Source organism: Pseudomassariella vexata (genome assembly GCF_002105095.1).
Source record: "Pseudomassariella vexata strain CBS 129021 chromosome Unknown BCR38scaffold_4, whole genome shotgun sequence".
NCBI lineage: Eukaryota > Fungi > Ascomycota > Sordariomycetes > Amphisphaeriales > Pseudomassariaceae > Pseudomassariella > Pseudomassariella vexata.
The window spans coordinates 1,726,605-1,744,586 of record NW_024467959.1 but is presented as its reverse complement, the minus strand read 5'-3'; the positions used below and the strand labels follow the sequence as shown (position 1 = coordinate 1,744,586).

The window sequence follows — 17,982 nt, the reverse complement described above, 5'->3', positions numbered from 1 at the left end:
TAAGCTCTGCGGTATATTCCGGGGGATGTTTACAAATCTCGGGTTCGAAGTTGTGATCACTATAGAGCCGACCTTGTCTTTGACAGCCAGGGCGTGAAAAAGAGAATCGGCGCTTCAAGTGGCAAGATATCATAACATGCTTGTTCGTCCTTGGAGCCCATGTAAACTTACTCTCTCCCGAAGCCTTCATGACGTTTCGGCACTGTGAGTCTATTACCATACCCGCCTTGTTTCCCTCGAGGGCTTCAACAATTATGCTGGCTCGAACGCAGATCTGGTCCGTCACATCGACCAAGAGAGGCTACAGCAGATCCTAGCAGCGCCGCCTGTGATCCCTGGGAAATATGCTCAAATATGGTGGGCTCAGTGGATCAAATCGAAATCTCAGTGTCATCCCTGTCCTATTTGGTTCACGTTGCCAGGTTGTGGACAATTCATTGATCTCTTTGGTGCCGAATAGCTGGGGCGGGTGCACTAATGCTGGTTGGGATCTCATTTGCACAGAAGTTCAGCTTGCCGATGAAGCGCTTCGAGTACACCTGAAGGGCCTCGTAGCCAATAGCCTCTTCAGCTGAGCAACTTGGTCGTGCCAATTCAAGTCGTGAAATTGCCCCATTCGTCTATAAAGAGCTGGATAGATGTGGCTACTCTGGTTTACCTCTGCATCGCATCTAACATAGAAAGCCCGGTGAGACAATACATGTAATTTGTTCATTGGGGGTTTCTCCTAGCTTAGAAACAACCTTCCCAGTATCCTGCAACTCCATAACGCTCTTCGCTCCCAGTTATCCACGTTGCGGTCGTTCTCCACTGCCGTGGCCCTTCCACGACAGCATCTGCACAATCCATGGAGCAAATCGAAAACTCAAATGCTGCCAGTAAGTTGCCCCAAAAAGGACAACACAGTCTACAGCTTGGTCCTGGCGATCCGAGAAAAAGCTGTTACTGTTATCTTGTACCCGGTATATCTTTATCCTCACAACCACTACCTAAGCCATTAAATGTCGTAAGAGCCTTGTACCGAACACCAGTATTTGTAGATTTATCCTCTGGCAAGAAGCCTAGTGTAGTCATATGAAGCCAAGATTGCACAGCAGGTGACACCCATTTTAAGACCATTCATTCCCGTAGGTATGGCCAGTGTCAGCCGGGCGCTGGAGATAGCCCCGAATCACCAGCTCTATAATGAGAACGCACGAGATATTGTAACCAGAGAAAACGAATTACTTTTCAGCTGTTCTTATTATGAAACATCAAACCTGTTACTGGCCGCTTGCGGATTTCCCTTGCTGCTAATCGATATTCCACCTTCATTCCGTTGGATACAGTACATAGTGTACACAAGGGCGTTCCCCACACCAATGTTCCCCGCGTCATCCATAGTATCAGTCACTCAAGCCTTCAATGTGTCAAGCGAGTCCCAACCCAGCATCTGCGGCATACGCCGAGCCATACAGTGGATACCCAAACCTGCAATGACTACATCCCGATCTCGCCTCCAAAGAAACCACATCAAATCACCTGATCACATCAAACAAGAGACCACATATCTACTCCTAAACTACACGCCTAAATTATTTCCGTACCGCTACGCACAACACATTGAGACCGAGCCGGAACCGGGCCCATCTCAACGCCTGCCTGCATGCCTGTGCCAGTGTGTACTTACTGCCGCCGCCGCCACCAGGCCAGTTTGTCGTTGACTAAATAAATAGGAAAAAAAACAAGGAATATGCATTATCATCGATCGGCCTTTCGCATAACGTACCCCACAAGCAAGTTGGCCACTTTTTCTTGGCACCGTATGAATAACTTCAATAACTCAACTAAACTAAAAAATAATAATTCAAACTAATCGGAATCCTCTTCCTCGTACGTATCTTTATCATTCTCACAAGTACGAGCATTATGTCCGGGCTCTCCGCAGATCCTACAGCGCCGTCGGCGTGGTTCGGCCGGTCTCGTACGACGACGACTTACACGTATATCATCCTGTAGCTGCTATTCAATATCCCGTTGAGACTGTAAGTCCTGAGCGTCTCGTAAACTAAGAGATCCTCCATCTTGTAGCTGTCGATTTTTAGTCCTTCGACGACGGCTTAGCTCTTGATTGGCCTTCCGAAGTGTAGTAACCTCATCCTCAAGTAAAACTAACCGATGCATAACAGCCGTCGCACCACGTGAAAATTGGTCAATAGCCGTAAGTATTGTCGTCGGGGAGCTATTCTGATGCTGTGCGATTCTGTTTTTAACGTATTCAGACTGGGATTGCGCCTCGGTTGGGTTATTTGGAGTCTTTGATTCCCAGATTGATTAAGGGGGCGCCAGACGAGCTCCCAGGAGGTGTAGGCGTATGTAGCTTAATATCCAGCTGTGAAATCACATATTCCGGGTCGTACGGAATAAGTCCTGTCCCCCTGAAACCTGCCTGGATATTCGACTTAGTTATAGTCGTACGATACGCCCTATAGAATGCCGAAAAGAAATCCTCCTTCGAGATATGGGTTATATGCGCCCGTATTAGGTCTTCAATTTCTTTGCCGTACGACCTTTTCAAAGCCCTAAAACAGCCTACATCGAGAGGCTGGAGCTTATGTGACGAATGAGCAGGCATACTAAGTGTAATAATAGTATGCTCTTTGCAATATAGCTCGAAGTCAGTCGAGTGGTGGCTCTCATGCCCGTCGAGGATAAGAAGACGATAAACACCCTTCGTACGATCCTTCGTATAGCGATCAAAGTGCTGAATCCAGTCTACGCCTCGCTCATTTGTTGTCCAACCGTTTTTGGTTACAGCGATTACCCAATCGGACGGGAATGGGCTATTCTCGTACCAGGATAAGAGGTGGTTTTGACCCGCGACAATAATATACGGCGGGATAGCCCAGCCGGACGAATTAATACCCTGGATTACTGTAGCCCATTCTCGATTGCCTTGTTGGACTGTACAAGGCCTTCCGCGTCGTTCGGCACTTGTAACTACCATCTCGGATGAGATTAAGCCCATCGCGAACCCTGTCTCGCCGAAGTTATAGATATCCGCCTCTTGGATACCATATTTCGCAATTGTATTTCGTACGAGCGTAAACCACACGCGATACGCGTCAGGATCTTCGCAATAGGCTCATTGGTAGTCGATTCTTTGATTAAAACGCGTCCGAAGGTCTGGTTGTCGTCGTACGAAGTTCGAGGCCTAGTTGACGCCGACGCGTCCAGCGCCACGGTCACGGAGCAGTCGGTTAGCCATAGCTTCAACACCATGGAGCCGGGGGGGAAATGATCGCGAATCTAGGTAAAGTATGTATTGTACGACCGCTAACTCTTCTGATTCCGTAAGCTTATAACTAGATTGTCGAGTATCGCGTCGAGATAGTAGTCCGCGTTTTCGGTTAGCTAGAGTTGTACGAGGGACATTGTAGAGTTGGGCAGCGCGTCGGATGCTTAATTCGGGTTTCGATTGAAGCGCCTGACACGCTAGAATCATGTCGCTTTCTTTCCAATTCGATCCCATCTTGGTATGTGTAAAGATGTTAATTAAAAGGTTGTTCGTACGGTGCCAAGAAAAGTGGCCAACTTGCTTGTGTGGCCAACTTGCTTGTGGGGTACGTTAGCATAGGGAGAAAGAACGCCAACGCCTAAATATGCCTGCCTGCCTTCCTAACGATCAGCTGAGTACTGTACAATTACTGTAGGCAATCCCTTCCCCCCTCCCTTTCGCCTGTTGTCCCCTTGCTCGCTTGTCGCCGCCCCTAACCACGTTTCACCGCGTCAAACTCACATTCGCCTTCTGGGCTGGGAGATCTTGAAATTCATCCAGGCCACGATCTGGGTTACAAACATGTCATTTTTCGACATGTGATGCTAGAAATCGACAACGAACGGACGTTGAAGTGGTTCAAAATTTGTTTGGATAACCCGCCATTTAACCTCGATTGAACCTCCTTTAAGCGGTAGGTGATTCCACAATTCGGATGTCGTGGGACGGTCGCGCAATATCAAGGGCTTTTCTGGGCGTGGGGCCGGAAGCTGGTGAGGCGATGGCGTGTTTTCTGGGTCGGCCTCTGCCTCTGGAGGTCGGAGCATCCTTCGCCTCCTTGGTCGAAGGCGTGCTCTTTACCGAAGGCGAGCTTCCCTTGCCAGGCCTGGCGGTACTAGCGGCAACGATGGTGAGGCTAGATTTGCGAGAAGACAACTGCTTCGGTGGGCTCGTAGCGGCTTTCTTCGGCGTCATCGAAATCTTCTTGCTATAGGTCTTAACTACGGTAGACTTGCGCTTGATAGATGCGAGCTTGCGGCCAGATGCAGGCAATTTGGGCGATTTGGATCCGAGAGTCGCTTTGGCGTTCACAGAGATGGTAGACACACTACGCTTCACCACCTTAGCGGCATTCTTAGCAGCCTTGAGGCTAGCGGTGGACAGAGCGCGTGTCAATCCTTTGCCTGCGGCAGCACCGGTCGCTTTCTTGATCTTGCGCCTCTTGGCAGCGGTGCCATCCTCGTCGTCGCCCTTGTCCCGAATCAACTCTTTCAGTTTGCGTTTGCCTGCCTTTACTCCAGCCTTGATGGACTTCTTCAGGTCCTCCTTGGGAGCCTTGGGCGGCTTCACTTCCTTGGACTTGGGGCCGAGGACTCCACGGCAGTTAGCACTGCCACATAGGCACTTCTGGACGTTCTTGGCCGAGAAGGGGTCGAAGTTGTAGTCGTAGGTCAACTCTTCCCCCGTCATGATGGCGCGGTCACCAGCAAAGAGGGCCATCCGGGGCTGACCAGACACGATCCACTTAATCATGCGGCAATTGGGGGTGCACGAATGATTGACAAAACGAGCAATGCTTCCCGTCGTTGCATCAATGATCATGTTTTGATCAAACGACATGAGATAATAGCACTGCAGGGAGTTGAGTTTAGTCACGTGATAAGTCATCAAGTAGACAAATGCGAGCACTCACCTGGTTCTCCTTGTACTTCTCGTTCATGCGACGATCGCACTCTTCCTCAGTGATGATCTCGCCTGTGTACTCCATGATTATTTGGTTGGGCTCAAAGCAGCGGTTGCTGCGGATGCCGTAGCCTCGGTCCTCTGTCTTGATGACTTCAACCCCCACACGATACTTGCCACCAGCCTTGGTGCGCTCCTGCAGGCGGGCAAAAGCGCGATTCTGACAATGAGCAGGACCAACATTGCAGTTGGTTTGATCACATTCATAAAGCATGATTCGGTTCTGGCAGCTCTCGGCACAGCCGTCCTCGGGCGTGCACACACACTTGGATTGATAGTCGTTGAAGTGGGGGTTCTTCTTCCAGATAGCAGATGCGTTGCCCACAAAGCGATCTGTTGCGCACGTTAGTAAATGCTCACCTACGAATGGCTCTTGGGAGCAGTGTATCTTACTTCTCGTCATTTTTCTCCACTCATCTGGCTTCGGCTGTCCAGGAGGGAGAGGGTTGCAGATGTCGTACGGCAGCTTGAAGTCTCGGCCTCTAATCAAGAGACGCAAGCCGTTGAAAATAGGTTGTGGCAATGTCCCGTTGGGTTTGCCGCTGGGCATTAGTTCAGGCATATCTGCCAAGCTCTTTCTTTCGGTCGGAGTCAGGCTCTTGTAGATGTCCATAGGTGCCTCTTGGCCAGAGTAAAGGCCATGTTCAAGCCACTTCTTGATGCGTCGCTGCTTCATGGGCGGAGCCTCTTCGACTGGGGTTTCCGCCTTGGTGGGTGCTGCCTTCTTGGGCGACTCAGGCACTTTGCGCTTCTTGGTAGCGGGTTCAGGGTCGGTATGGGTTACAAGCTTGCCCTTGGCCCAGGTGGTGTACAAGACAGGTTTGGTGTCGATGCCAGCGAACTCATTGGTGTCCTGCAACCTCTTGATCTCGAGCGCAACGCGCGACAAGCCCTTATCGACAGACTTCCTCCCTCTCTTGCCCAGTGTAGTGAGCTTGTTTGCCAAGTTCTCAACCGGTGTGCCCGTTGAACGCGTTGAAATGCGCCTCGGTTCTGGAGACAGAGCGCGCTTCTTGGACACCTTGGAGTTGGGCGTGCTGGCTCCGCGCATAGACCGTTGCGAGTCGAGCGCGTTTATACGGTCCCCTGCTGTGCCGCCGGCGCTCTTAGCGACTCCGTCTGGACTGGCACCCCCATCCTCGTTGTTGTCCGCCCAGGTGTCGCCCGCAATGGTACGTCGTCGTCGTCTCTCGGAAACAACGTCGCCCTTGGATCTGCGCTTGCCGTGAATAGCGGTGCCGGTCAGCTGTGCGAGATTGTATACCGGGAGGCTTGCCCGTGATCGTCGGGGGCGTCCGGTCGAGGAAGGGGCATCCGCAGGGCTTGTCGCGTTGGGAGTCGCTGGCGTCTCTGCGGCTTCTGCGGCTTCCGCAGGCGCACTTACGGCGGTGGTGACTTCGATTGCCTCGACAACAAGCTCGACGTTATTCATTTGCATGAGCTCAGGCGCAGCTTGAGTCGGGGTGGGTGGTGGTGGTGGTGGTTGTTGTTGTTGCTGTCGGATAGACTCTTGCAAAGTTTGGTGCAAAGTTTCCGAGACAGTTTCCTCAATGGGGTCTGAGGCAACTACATGCTCGGGTTTGGAGGCATCAGAAGCCAGGCTCATGCTGTCCGCAACAGTAGTGGGTGGTGTCGAGCTCAACGACGCGACATTGGAAAAGGTGTCAGCTGCACCTCCAAAGCTCGACTCGGCAGACGATGCACGCGCCGGAGACATTGTAGCCATTGTGAACGAAGGCTGATGCGATGCAAGTCGCGACAATGTCTCTCAAATGGCCGAATTGATGATGAAGGGGGAAGGGGTGACGCGTTGAGCAAGTTGTGTTGTGGTCCCCGCCGTGGTGCTGGTTGGGTGGATGTGAAAAAGGGTTGGTCAATGTCCTGCAAACGCGACCAGGTCGGAGCAAGTCCAGGGTACAGGCCGACCAGGAGGAAATGTGAAATATTGGGGGTATGGTGAAATAGCAGTAAATGTGCATCCAACTTCCCCACTGTACCGAAAAGGGGAGAACCTCAAGTCTGACCGTGGGTGGTGGATGGTGAGCCTTTCAGGATCATGTCAATCTTGGTAGAATGAAAGGGCGATCAAATGGAGATGCGTAAAAGGGCAGATTGACAAAGTCGAGCGTGAACGTTGCGAGGAACGACAAGGTGAAGTGAGTTGAGAAGTGGCATGCGGGTCTTGGCGGAGCCAAATCTAGAAACGGGGAATGTGATGGTGAATGCAATGTGCAAAGAAGGCACAGACGGAGTGAGCCTCACGATGGACTACAGATTGGACGTCAAGACAGCTTGCCGTGGCGTTGAGAGTGGCATGTGAGGATGGGAGAAGGACGAGGGTCCGTGTCGTGAATTTGGAGGTGGAAAAAAGTCTAAGAATTGGGAAGAGAGGAATGAACATCGACTTGCAAATGGACGTGCTAATCACAGTTTCGGTTACGCGGGTAATGGGAGGCTGGGGTATTGCCTCTGTCGAGACATTGGCAAGACTGGCCACTACTCACCTCTCGTTTATTACTAGTTTGGACAAGGCCACGTTCCTCTGCACCTATATTGGGAGCTACTCCAGACCGGGGGCGTTTCCTCCCTACGCCGGCATGATGACATAGTTGAACAGCCTACTTCAGTGTAAGTCTATAGGATGGCTTGATGAAGCAGGTATTAGCCGTCAAGAGACGGCCTTGATCTTCACCAATGGGTCCTCCTCCCGATTGTCCACCACACAAGCACCTGCTAACTACGAGAGTTTTGCCTGGTCTGATCTCAGGGGCACAATTGAGAGATCCCATCGGGGAGTCGGCAATTACACCAGATAGTCAACTAGGCCGCTCCCTGGGCAAGAGCAATCAACACGATAATGACTAGAAATGTCTGGATAAATCGAATCCAAGTGCATCTTCTCGGGTACTGCGCATATTATACTGTATCGTGTTGGCGTCCGTCCGTGTGTGAACAGAGGATTCCGCAGTCTATGGTGGAGTAAGTAGTCTTAGTTTAGTCGGAACGTGGGGTGATGGTGAGACCAAGAAAATTATCGAACATCTCATATGCCATGGGGATATCATCGTAGAGATGGTCACTCGGAAGTATTATCGGAGTTCGCGGTATCTTGACCACAACCTTGGCATTGCGGACTACTTCTGAAAGACCTTCTTATCCCATCAGACCCACCAGGCAGATACAAGCTGGTGCGAGTAGCAGGTGGCGTCGACAGAGCTGGCCAACCTCAAAGAATACGCTTATGTGTTGTAGAGAACAGCTGTCTGCACTGGGACATCATCATGTGCTTGCACAATTACCTCGCTTGGTTCCATAGTCTCCAAGTGCCTTCCTCTTGCATTCAATAGGCCTAGTCGTACACTCCTACTTTGTTGGATGGACCGGCCCCATGTGCACTCGCCCGTTTCGACTTGGCTGATCCAGGAAACTGCCTCCTTTGCTCGATGATCACGAAGGTTCATCTCCTTTGCCTGATCATCAAAAACATCACTTGCTTTGTTCGAAAGTAAGTATGTCTGTCCGTCAGTTTCGGCCAGAAAATAGCAGCCTACCCGCTCTATTGCATGGGCTATATGTGTCAACATGATCTATTCTGAGTTCTTTTACAGACCCTCCCAGCTCAGCGATGGGTGGGATTTATAATCGAAGGCTTGGAGGATCAGAGCGTTAGATGTTTTAATCAGATCAATCACTCAGAAGAGAACTAAAATTCTACCACTAAGATAGGACCAAGTAGAATCCAGCGCAGACGCCGGGATGGATAATTGCTGATCTTGTTGGGATCTGATTGTGCACCTCACGATTTGACAGGTGAGGTCATGTCACTCCATCAACAATCGGCCGCCCACCCTGACTCAAGAAAAGCCAAATGCCAAGCCCCTTTGTAATTGCAACAGCAATCCATTGGAGAATACTCCGGCAGTGCATACAGTTAATCTCAAAGACCTCCCCATGGACCAACGCATTGCCTATGTCATCAGAATGTGTAAGAAATTCGGGTAACGAGGAAACTTTATGGGCCACCTCAAACACGACAAGTTTATTGGCCGGAAACGATTGGGAACGTAGAAGACCAAGTTGGATTTCCAGATAAACAACTTCCATATTCGATTTTGCTTTTAAATTCATCATGTGTCTACTCCTGATGGCTTTCACATCGAGTGGCAGTCATCCCGGGCTACCTGGCGACACCATCTTCCCTTGCACCCACTGTGGGGTCATCCCGGCCTTCTTTGACGTCTAAGTCGACCAGTTTCATTAATTCATGGTCAGAAGGGATCTGATAGCAATTGACCATCAGGGGGCCGTCATACCAGACCACGGCCGTTTCGAAGAATTAGAAGGGAAGACGTGTCTCTCAGACTCGACCCTGGTCTGGACTAACAACCTCAACCATAGCCTCTACAGAAACGTCGGTCTCGATGGTTGATCCTGGGCTCCGCCTATCCAATATCTCTCTTGCAGAATTTCCTTTAGATCTTCCTTTCCGTTGATCCCCGAGAGGCCATCACTAATGCTCTGGTATACTTTGTCATTGTGTGACTACTTGCGGACAAATTGCGCCGAAATCGCGAGTCTGTTGCCTCCCAGAGTAGTCAAACTTCTCGATGTATTCGACGCTTTGGTTCTGATGTGAAGCCCAGGTCGCCTGCTAATGGTGGGACGCGCCCTGGAGTTCTGCCGATGCCAAACGAGTCTTTCCCTCCCGAGTGGTTTGATTGTAATACGGTTTCTACAGGAGATGGACAAGAGGGCATCAGGGCAAGATCAGCGCCAATACTAAGAACTTAGTCGCGTCGTCCACATGGGCAAGAGCTATGATTGAATACATGATAAGTTCTCACCGTCAGAAGTGTGCTGAGCTGATTTCACACGATTCGATGTCAGCAATGGTGGAAATGACAAAGTCAAATATGAAGCCAGCCCTTGTTACATAGTATGGAATATACACACTGTCCCGTGTAAATCACCAGAGACGCTTGCTCAAGTCTCATGCGTAGTCGATTATATTTTTATGCATGGAACAACGATAACTTCGCCCAGATCTCCCACACCGAGCTGGATGACCTATATTAATACATCTCAGAGCCTTCAAAACCTCCATGAGAGCTCACCCGAGTACGATCACGAGCCCCAACTCCCAGAGCCATCGAAATATAACCGAGCTCTGAAGGATATTTGCTTCAGATGTCTAGTAGTACCATCATCTACAATAACATTCACTCGCTTAGACCCCGAAGCTACTGCCTCAACTGCGCCAGTCCCTCTGAAATTCCGGTGATAGAAGCCATCTACTCCTCCGCTGCAATCACTATCATAGTCTCCGATGAGCACCGCCCTTATCACACCCAGAACCCCTAAAGCACTATGAATGTCGTAAGACGACGTGAAAACCCAAAGTCAGAGAAAGCGGGAAACAAATAGCCAATGAAAGTTCCATCGTATCGTGAACATGTTGCCAATCGCATCAACCGCAGCTCTACGCCTTCCAATACTCTACTCTGCCCCTCAGATGTTGCACCAACTCGAGAAAACTCAATCAAACTAGCCGTTAAGCACAGACAAAATCGTCTATCCCTAAAGGCCGATACAGCAACCACGTACCGTCGAGCTCGTTGTCTCAATCAATATAGCCTGCGAAAAGCCATAATTGTGTCTAGAACTAATCCTACATTGATATGGTCTCATATCGCAGCAAGGTAGTAGATCTTCCGCGTCACGGAATAGAGCTTTCATGATCGCGGACGAGACTGTAAGCTGAGGATTATGAGGATCCATGATCAACCCAATCCGAGTTTACACGCAGAGTTGTCTATCTCCATATTTATTCCCTCGAGTGAGTGGGCGGCCCAGTGACAGACCAGGCTTATCATTCCAACACTTCCTTGAAGATTTCGTTGGGCCACCAGCCACAACGTAACTAGAGAGTTAGTCTGATCCTACTAGTCTATAGGCAGAGGCCTGGTGGTAAATCATGCAAGCTTTCGCCAGGGCTGTCAACTTCGCCAACATATCAGATAAAGCTTCACCATCACGCCCATCATCACTATCGACCAAGCACAAGAAAAGTCAGAAAGGAAAATCAATGCACAATGCATTCGGAAAAAGACTACTACCTGCCTATGCGTAGAATGAGGCCACCTTGCCCCTCTAGCCGTGTTGGGAATCAGTTGCAAACCGGACCGAACCTTTGCCAACCACCCTTCGCCTTGTGGTATTTCCCCCCTGAAAGAAATATGAAAAAGCAGCCCCTTAACGCCCGGTTTCCCTTCCAGTCAATGCGCGTCTTTTGTGACCACTCGTTGACTCAATGCAGATATTGGTCGCCAGGAACTCAATGCATGTGTATCGTGGTTCTCGTCATGGACTTATACAAGTCGCGATTTTGCCATGGGCTTATGCAGATCTAATTTTTGGTAATGGTGATACATGTGTCGTCAAAGTCAAAAGGTTGGTAAAGGTGGTGGTGATGCGGGGCGTCCAACACGGTAGAGGGGAAAGGGCTTATTGACTAAGCCGTCAAAATAACTCCCAAAGGAGCGCCAGTGACGGCATTCTAAGCCGCGGGGGCAACTGCTTTCGGAATGTTGGCGGTGTCGTCCGCGGGAATGTGTGCCTGGTCGGCCTCAGGAAACTTCTCCTGATCGGCAGACGAGGGCTCAGTATCAATCGGAGTCTGAGGCGCCATGTCAGAGAGCTCCAACGAGCTACCACCATTCTGTGCATTTTCCATAGCGTAGAGGCGAGCGGCACGGCCTTCCTTTTTGCGAGGTTGAGGAGCTGTGGGTATAAGAAATTAGCACGATCTCAAACCCGTTGTTAAGTCTGGCTTTTAAACTCACCTCTTCCGTTCTCCTGGACGTAAAACCGTCTCAGCAACGAGACGGCCTCATCCCGGAGATAGCCACCCTCAGCAGGGAAACCAGGCTCAACATTGCCTCCATCACCATCATCCTCGTCACGCTCCTGGGGAACCAAACGGCCTTTGGAGATGCGCTCGATGTCGTGGGGTCCATATCCATTCTGGTAAGGTCTATCCTCGGGCTTGGGAACCGGCTTGGAATTCAAGTGGATGCGGAAAACGCCACCAGTTCCGCCGAACTTGTCGTTCACGGCACCAAAGTAGACCTTCTTGACGCCGAGCTGTCGAAGGAGAGATGCACACATGACGCAGGGCTCGACAGTGACATAGAGAATGCACTCCGAGATGATGGACCGGTTGACCTTGGGAGACGGATGCAACTTCTGACCGTACGGAAAGATGTGGCCATCTGTCGGATCGACATCACCCCAGCAAGACTCATCCAAAGTCGATTCGTCCTTGACGTCGGCATCTGGGTGATGAGACAGCAAGGCAGACAATGCCATGAACTCAGCGTGGCGCGTGCCATTTCGGGTTACGTTAGTCGCATTCATTCCCTTCGCGATAGTACGACCGCGGTACACCAGTACGCAGCCAACAGGGGTCTCATTGGTGCCCAAAGCCAGTGCGCCCTATTACATAATTAGTCCAAAGCTCAACCAGTTGGGTGCAAGAAGGGAGTAGATTGCGAGGTACGCGAAAACTCGATCCAATCATGTTACTGTGGTACGGAACAAGTAAGAAAGGGGCACAGCCCGTCGCCTCGTGTAGACCATGTCACGTCATCATCAATCGGTGAATGAAAATTGCGATCCAAATCTGCGATCCGCAGCATGAGTAGAAATCAAGACTTACCATAGCGAGAGCCTCTCTCATGAACTTGAGGTGATGTTCGCGCTCAATCTTGCCTTCCTCAGTCGTAGGCTCTATGAGCCCAGGCAGAACCTGACTAGGGGGCGTGACGAGAGGAGCAAGAGGCTTCGGGGCGATAGGCTGCTGAGACGACTGAGCAGGAGCGGGAACGGCGACGACGACAGGAACAGCCGCCGCCTCGACGGCCGCCGAATCTTTGTCCAGCTGCTTCTCGGGCTCTTTGTGCTTGGGCGCCGGCTTGTCGTCAAGAGCCATGCGGTCGGCAGCCCCGTCGATCTGTTCGATTTGCGCATTGGCAAGCGCCTCGTAGTTTTCCTTATCGACCTTTGGCTTGGCTGAGGTGACGGAGGTTTGTGTGCCCGATTGGATGTGGCTACCCGTTTTCTGAATCTCAGATTTATTCTCAGTGGGCACGACAGCCGTTACGACAGGCGCCAAAGAGCCGAAGGCGAGCATCGGTGCTTCCCGAGCAGAAGGGGCAGGAGTAGTACCAGCAGCATTCTCAGCAGGCTGAGGAGATGCGCGGCCACGGGTTCGACCAGAAGATGGCTTGGGGCCGTTTGGTTTCTGAACATCGGACAGCTTGGACGAATTCACTTTGGCGTCAGACTTGTAAACCGAGGAAGGCGCGGCGACATTGCTATTCTTGCTGGTGGGAATCGGGGCAGATGCCGAATTCTGTTTGGGCTGCTTTCCAGGTCCAATATTCTCCTTGTCCTTCTGCAGTTGGCTGTTGGAAACATTGCTGGTGCTGTCGGTAGCAGCAGTGCCATTAGAACCAGTGGTGATATTGGCCGGGTTGGCTCCGTTGGCTCCGTTGGCCTTGACGCCCGAACGCTTTTGGCCTCCGCGCTTCTTAGACGCCACCATGTCTTCTTGGTCTTGAAGTCCTCGCTCGAGATCAGGAATGGTGTGATATTCTTGGCCGGTACTGTGAGATTGTTGTTCAGGGTTGGGTGCAGGTGCAGGTAAAGGAGAATCGTGGGGAGGTTTTTCTGATGAAGGCTGCTGTTTTGAGGTGGTCGTGCCCGTCCTGCGAAAGATGCAGGTGAACAGTTGAACCAAGGATGCAAACAGCGCCTGCCAAAGGCTCAAGATGTAACCTGAGATTTTGTGACCCGCCATTGTTTCCCGCCCGCGCCTGCCTCAAACAGCGACTTTTTACTGATTTTCAAGTATACTGACACAAAACTCAGCAGGAGTCACCCTGCTTCTCCTTCACTCAACAATGGAATTTCCTCTCCGCCCAAAGCAAAATGCCAAACCTGCACTGTTGCCCTGCTCAATCAGCAATGCCGGCAAGGTGCTTCTTCCCTGATAAATCTCTAAGAGCATTAATTAATATGTGTCGTATAAGTCGCGGAAAAATCGAGTGAATCACCGATAGGCCGTAATTACTTGGGTATCCAGCACGCAAAACACAAGGAGGTTTAAGACAGCGCACAAGGAACAGGAAGCGACGAGAGCCCTATGTCGTACCCCAAACTTGACACAATCGTTGGGATATAAGAAGGGTCTTGTCACCGATGCATCGCAAAAGAGTGGAATGGCGCGAACTCATCTGAAGTCATCCGGGGAAGACGCGTATTCGAGATATAGGTATTAGAGGTTTAATTCCAAACGGCTGAAAGTTTTGCAGCCACTCAAAAGCTTGCAGTCAAATGAATCACACCCAAGCTGATCCAGCTACGCATATAAGGGGGAGTACCCACTAGCATGGAACCTAGACATGCAATTATACAGGGAACGGATAAGAGGGTATCTAGGCTAGACCCACCAAAACAACTTTGAAGGCAGGCGCATCTGTAGCTCCTGAAGTCCAAGATGCGGGGACATGGTCGCATGGTGACATGGATGTAATTTCAGACAACATCTTCGGCATTTCTTTGGTACAAATGCCTGAATAAGGACACACGTTGTTAGGCCATCGATTTTCATGATCTGATCCGACACTCAAATAGACAGCACTTTACACATCACCAGCTTCTACATCGAGGCCGTTCTATATTGGAGCGCGATGTACCGCACAAGTGCTCTCAATATCAGGACTGGATGACCATAAGTCCGAATACCTCAACTAGAGGCGACCACATCGTAACTGTCTCCAATACTTGAGCAGGTCAAAATTTGAACAAAATCCCACCGCCCAAGGCCTAGGAAAATTAGTCTCAATACATATATATATACTCGAGGCAAAATTTTCGAGGCAAAATTAATTTAGTCAGAATGGTTAAGAGTCATATTCTACGTGGGCCCGGAAACCACCCCTGCATTGACATCAGCTGACCAACTCCATCCCATAGGGCACAGTCAACGTCACCATCCATTTCTTTCTGTCTTCTCCATCTGCTCCTATGAGATTGCGACCAGCCAGGATGTGGTATCAATCGTAATGCAGAACGCTAATAGAAATTCCTCCCAACTGCTAAAACTAAAAATTCACCACATGTGCGTAATATGGTGCATGTTATTGCGCCAGTTGCTAGTGCTGTTGAGGCAACCCCAGCACATCGTCGAGTGCTCTGGATGTGCCTGCGAGACATCAGAAAAGAAGACGACGAACATTGCGGCCAGAAGGACACTGCGCCGGAGGTTCGCTGAATCTTCGACTTGACAATATCGATGGTATCGCTCGGCAGCTGCCGAGAAACCCCCGGGGTGTGCTTGAGCAAGTTCAGCTTGTTCGTAGTAGACAAGAGTAACTGCTGCGAGTTGGAGTGGGCGACGGCGAGTAGGCTTAAGACCACGAGGGATGCACCAGCACTTTCCAGTCTATCACCGCCTGCCATCGACGATGCCTCCCAGACTTTACACCTGAGGGATATGGCCAAAACGGTCATGCTGGCAACCAAAGCTAGCCCGGAGGACCAGTCGGAAGTGGTATAATGCCCACAGGACGATGGGTTTATGCCATGTTGGCTAGCATTAACCAAGAATCGAGTTGACATTCCCAATGCTTGCGCACCAATGTATAGGAGAGCCAATGTGTGCACTATATTTCTGATCACGGTCCAGGAATTGTCATAGATCACGTCGGACTGTGCTGCTTTGACCGTGGAGGGGGTCATCTCAGCAGCCAAACCGTTGGCAAGGAGTCGTCGGCTTGTAGGCATAGATGCGTCTGATTGAACAGAGGCACGGGAAGTGGCGATCGGGGAAGCCCCAGGATCTTGGCGAGTGCGGACTGACACAAACGCAGCTGGACCGTTCTCAGATGTGCATGTCTTGGGTCGTTGCCGCGGAGATTCGTGAAGTGCCAAGTTGGCATGTGACATCGCACCACTGATGGTATTGAGAGATGCGGGCATTCGTCGATCTTGGCGCGTTGTCTGGAGACGTTGCCTTGAGACGCTCTTGTTAATGAAGGACTGCTCAGCCGGCTCAGCCGTCAAACCGAACATAGAGCTAGAGACCAGCGCAGGCGCATTCTGAGAATGAACCAGGGTCTGTCTGTCTGAAGTCGGATTCGGATCCGGTCCTGCAAGGCTCCAGTCACACGGCGACTTCTCTACGCTCTCTTGGTGAGATTTGGTAACTATCCTGATCCCCCGGTCTCCGATTGTTGTCGTGGTCGTTTGGAATGGGCGATTCCGCCAATTTTTCAGCAATTGACTAGAATGATAATTGCCAGGAGACTTTACCATCGTGGCCCCACGTATTCCACGACGTTGCTGTGTGTTCGCTATTTGAAGAGATGGACGACCAATTGTGTGTCCAGCATGATCTCCGGTGATGAATGGAAGCGAACCGCTGCTACTTGACGCAGTTGCATGTGATTGTATCACAGCATGTGGCATTGTGCCAGAACTGTCATCGCCCGAGATGGCATGCGTTCCTATATTGGCCATATCATGCGAAGGTTGACGAACGCTGTTCGTATCCTGCTGGGCCTGCCGGTTGGTGTCCACAGCCTGGGCCGTATGTCCACATATCAAGGAGCGACTATGCCTGTCGTAGAGACCACGAGATCCCTGAGATAGTGCGGAATCATAGAGTATTGCCGGTAGGGGACCAGAAATTTGAGGAGTTGGTGATGCTAACTCGTGAATACCTCCAGGAAGGGTTGGTGAATAGTCAGGAGCGGGTCGGTCTGGCGCTGCCACTTCCTTGAAGAAGGCAGGATCATCGTCCATGCTCAAGGATGAACCTGGTGAGTAAAGATTAAAGTCGGTGTAGTTCATGCCTGCACCGCCTGGATTGAGGTATGGCGGAAGTGGTTGTTCGCTCGCATCCACGCAAACTACACCCGTACCAGCAGAATCTAGCCTTGCAGGCGCGATTGGCTGGGCAGGAGTGAGTATGTTGCTTGGCGACAACGATGTGGATTCCGAATTGGACGTAGTTGGGGAGAAGTATCCTGCTGGGCCGAAGAAGAAGTCGTAGTCGTATGGAATAGCATCCACCGACATGTCCTCGTCGTACTTGACGAACTCCTCCCAAGATTCTGCGGCTGGCATGTAGTTCAAGCCTTCATCCAGTGCCAATGGCGTTGTATCTAGAGATGATGGGGCAAACTGGGGCTCGTGTTCGATAACGGGCATCTTTGGCATTGCTGGAGCGGCCGCCTTCTTAACCTTCTTGGTAACCTTGGATGACTCGGGGGAAGAGGCCTGAGAAGAAGCTGCCCTCTTCTTATGGCTAGGATCGCAACGGATCTTCTTCTTCTTACAGACCGGGCAAGCTTTAATAATCCGCATCAGATGAGCGTGATCACGCTGCTCCTTAGTCTTGCAGCTACGGGACGCCGAGTTAGTGATATCCCGGCCGTCTTTGGTCATAATCTTCATTCCGGGGATGTGAGAGAAGTCGTTGGCCTTCGGCTGGGCAGACGACGAAGCCGCCTTCTTGGGCGAGGTGCGAGCCTGGCCTTGCGAAGGAGAGGCGAGTGAGACGTTGTTAGAATGTGCCCATTGGCTCTCGGAGATGACGGGCGATGTGTCGAAGCTGGAACCGTAGCCAGAGTCGTGCATGGCGCTCGAGCTAGCAGGAGAAGCAGTGGCAGACCCGGCTGTAGGGTAGACCATGAAGAACTTGAAAAGCTCGCCGGTCTGGATGGTGTGTTCGAAAAATTGCATGGACACAATAGCACGTTTCTCCTGGATCGAAGCAACACCGGGAACGTAAGCCTTGATCATAGCGTCCAGTTGCTTCGAGCCCATCTCAGGGAAGAACTGCAGCTGGGCGCCAAGACCAGGCTGGTGGACAGAGAAGCCCATTAGGGGGGTGGTGGAAGTGTTGCACGACATGG

General features: G+C 51.0%; 3 protein-coding genes across 3 annotated transcripts; all 3 read right to left on the bottom strand.

The window, feature by feature from the left end:
- Positions 1–3,943: 3,943 nt before the first annotated feature.
- BCR38DRAFT_456225 (uncharacterized protein) lies at positions 3,944–6,725 on the bottom strand (the record flags this gene model as incomplete). Its single annotated transcript, XM_040861889.1, has 3 exons — positions 3,944–4,888; positions 4,950–5,332; positions 5,393–6,725. 3 exons carry the CDS (start codon positions 6,723–6,725, stop codon positions 3,944–3,946), a joined length of 2,661 nt encoding a protein of 886 aa, XP_040718080.1.
- Positions 6,726–11,555: 4,830 nt separating this feature from the next.
- On the bottom strand, positions 11,556–12,989 carry BCR38DRAFT_336907 (cytidine deaminase-like protein; the record flags this gene model as incomplete). Its single annotated transcript, XM_040855494.1, has 3 exons — positions 11,556–11,779; positions 11,842–12,493; positions 12,717–12,989. The coding sequence occupies 3 exons, from the start codon at positions 12,987–12,989 to the stop codon at positions 11,556–11,558; spliced, it is 1,149 nt and encodes a 382-aa protein (XP_040718079.1).
- Positions 12,990–17,383: 4,394 nt separating this feature from the next.
- Positions 17,384–17,980, bottom strand: BCR38DRAFT_301454 (uncharacterized protein; the record flags this gene model as incomplete). The annotated part of the gene is made up of 1 exon (XM_040854560.1): positions 17,384–17,980. A coding segment is annotated over one exon (597 nt), but the record flags the coding sequence as incomplete, so codon positions are not given.
- Between the last annotated feature and the right edge of the window lie 2 nt (positions 17,981–17,982).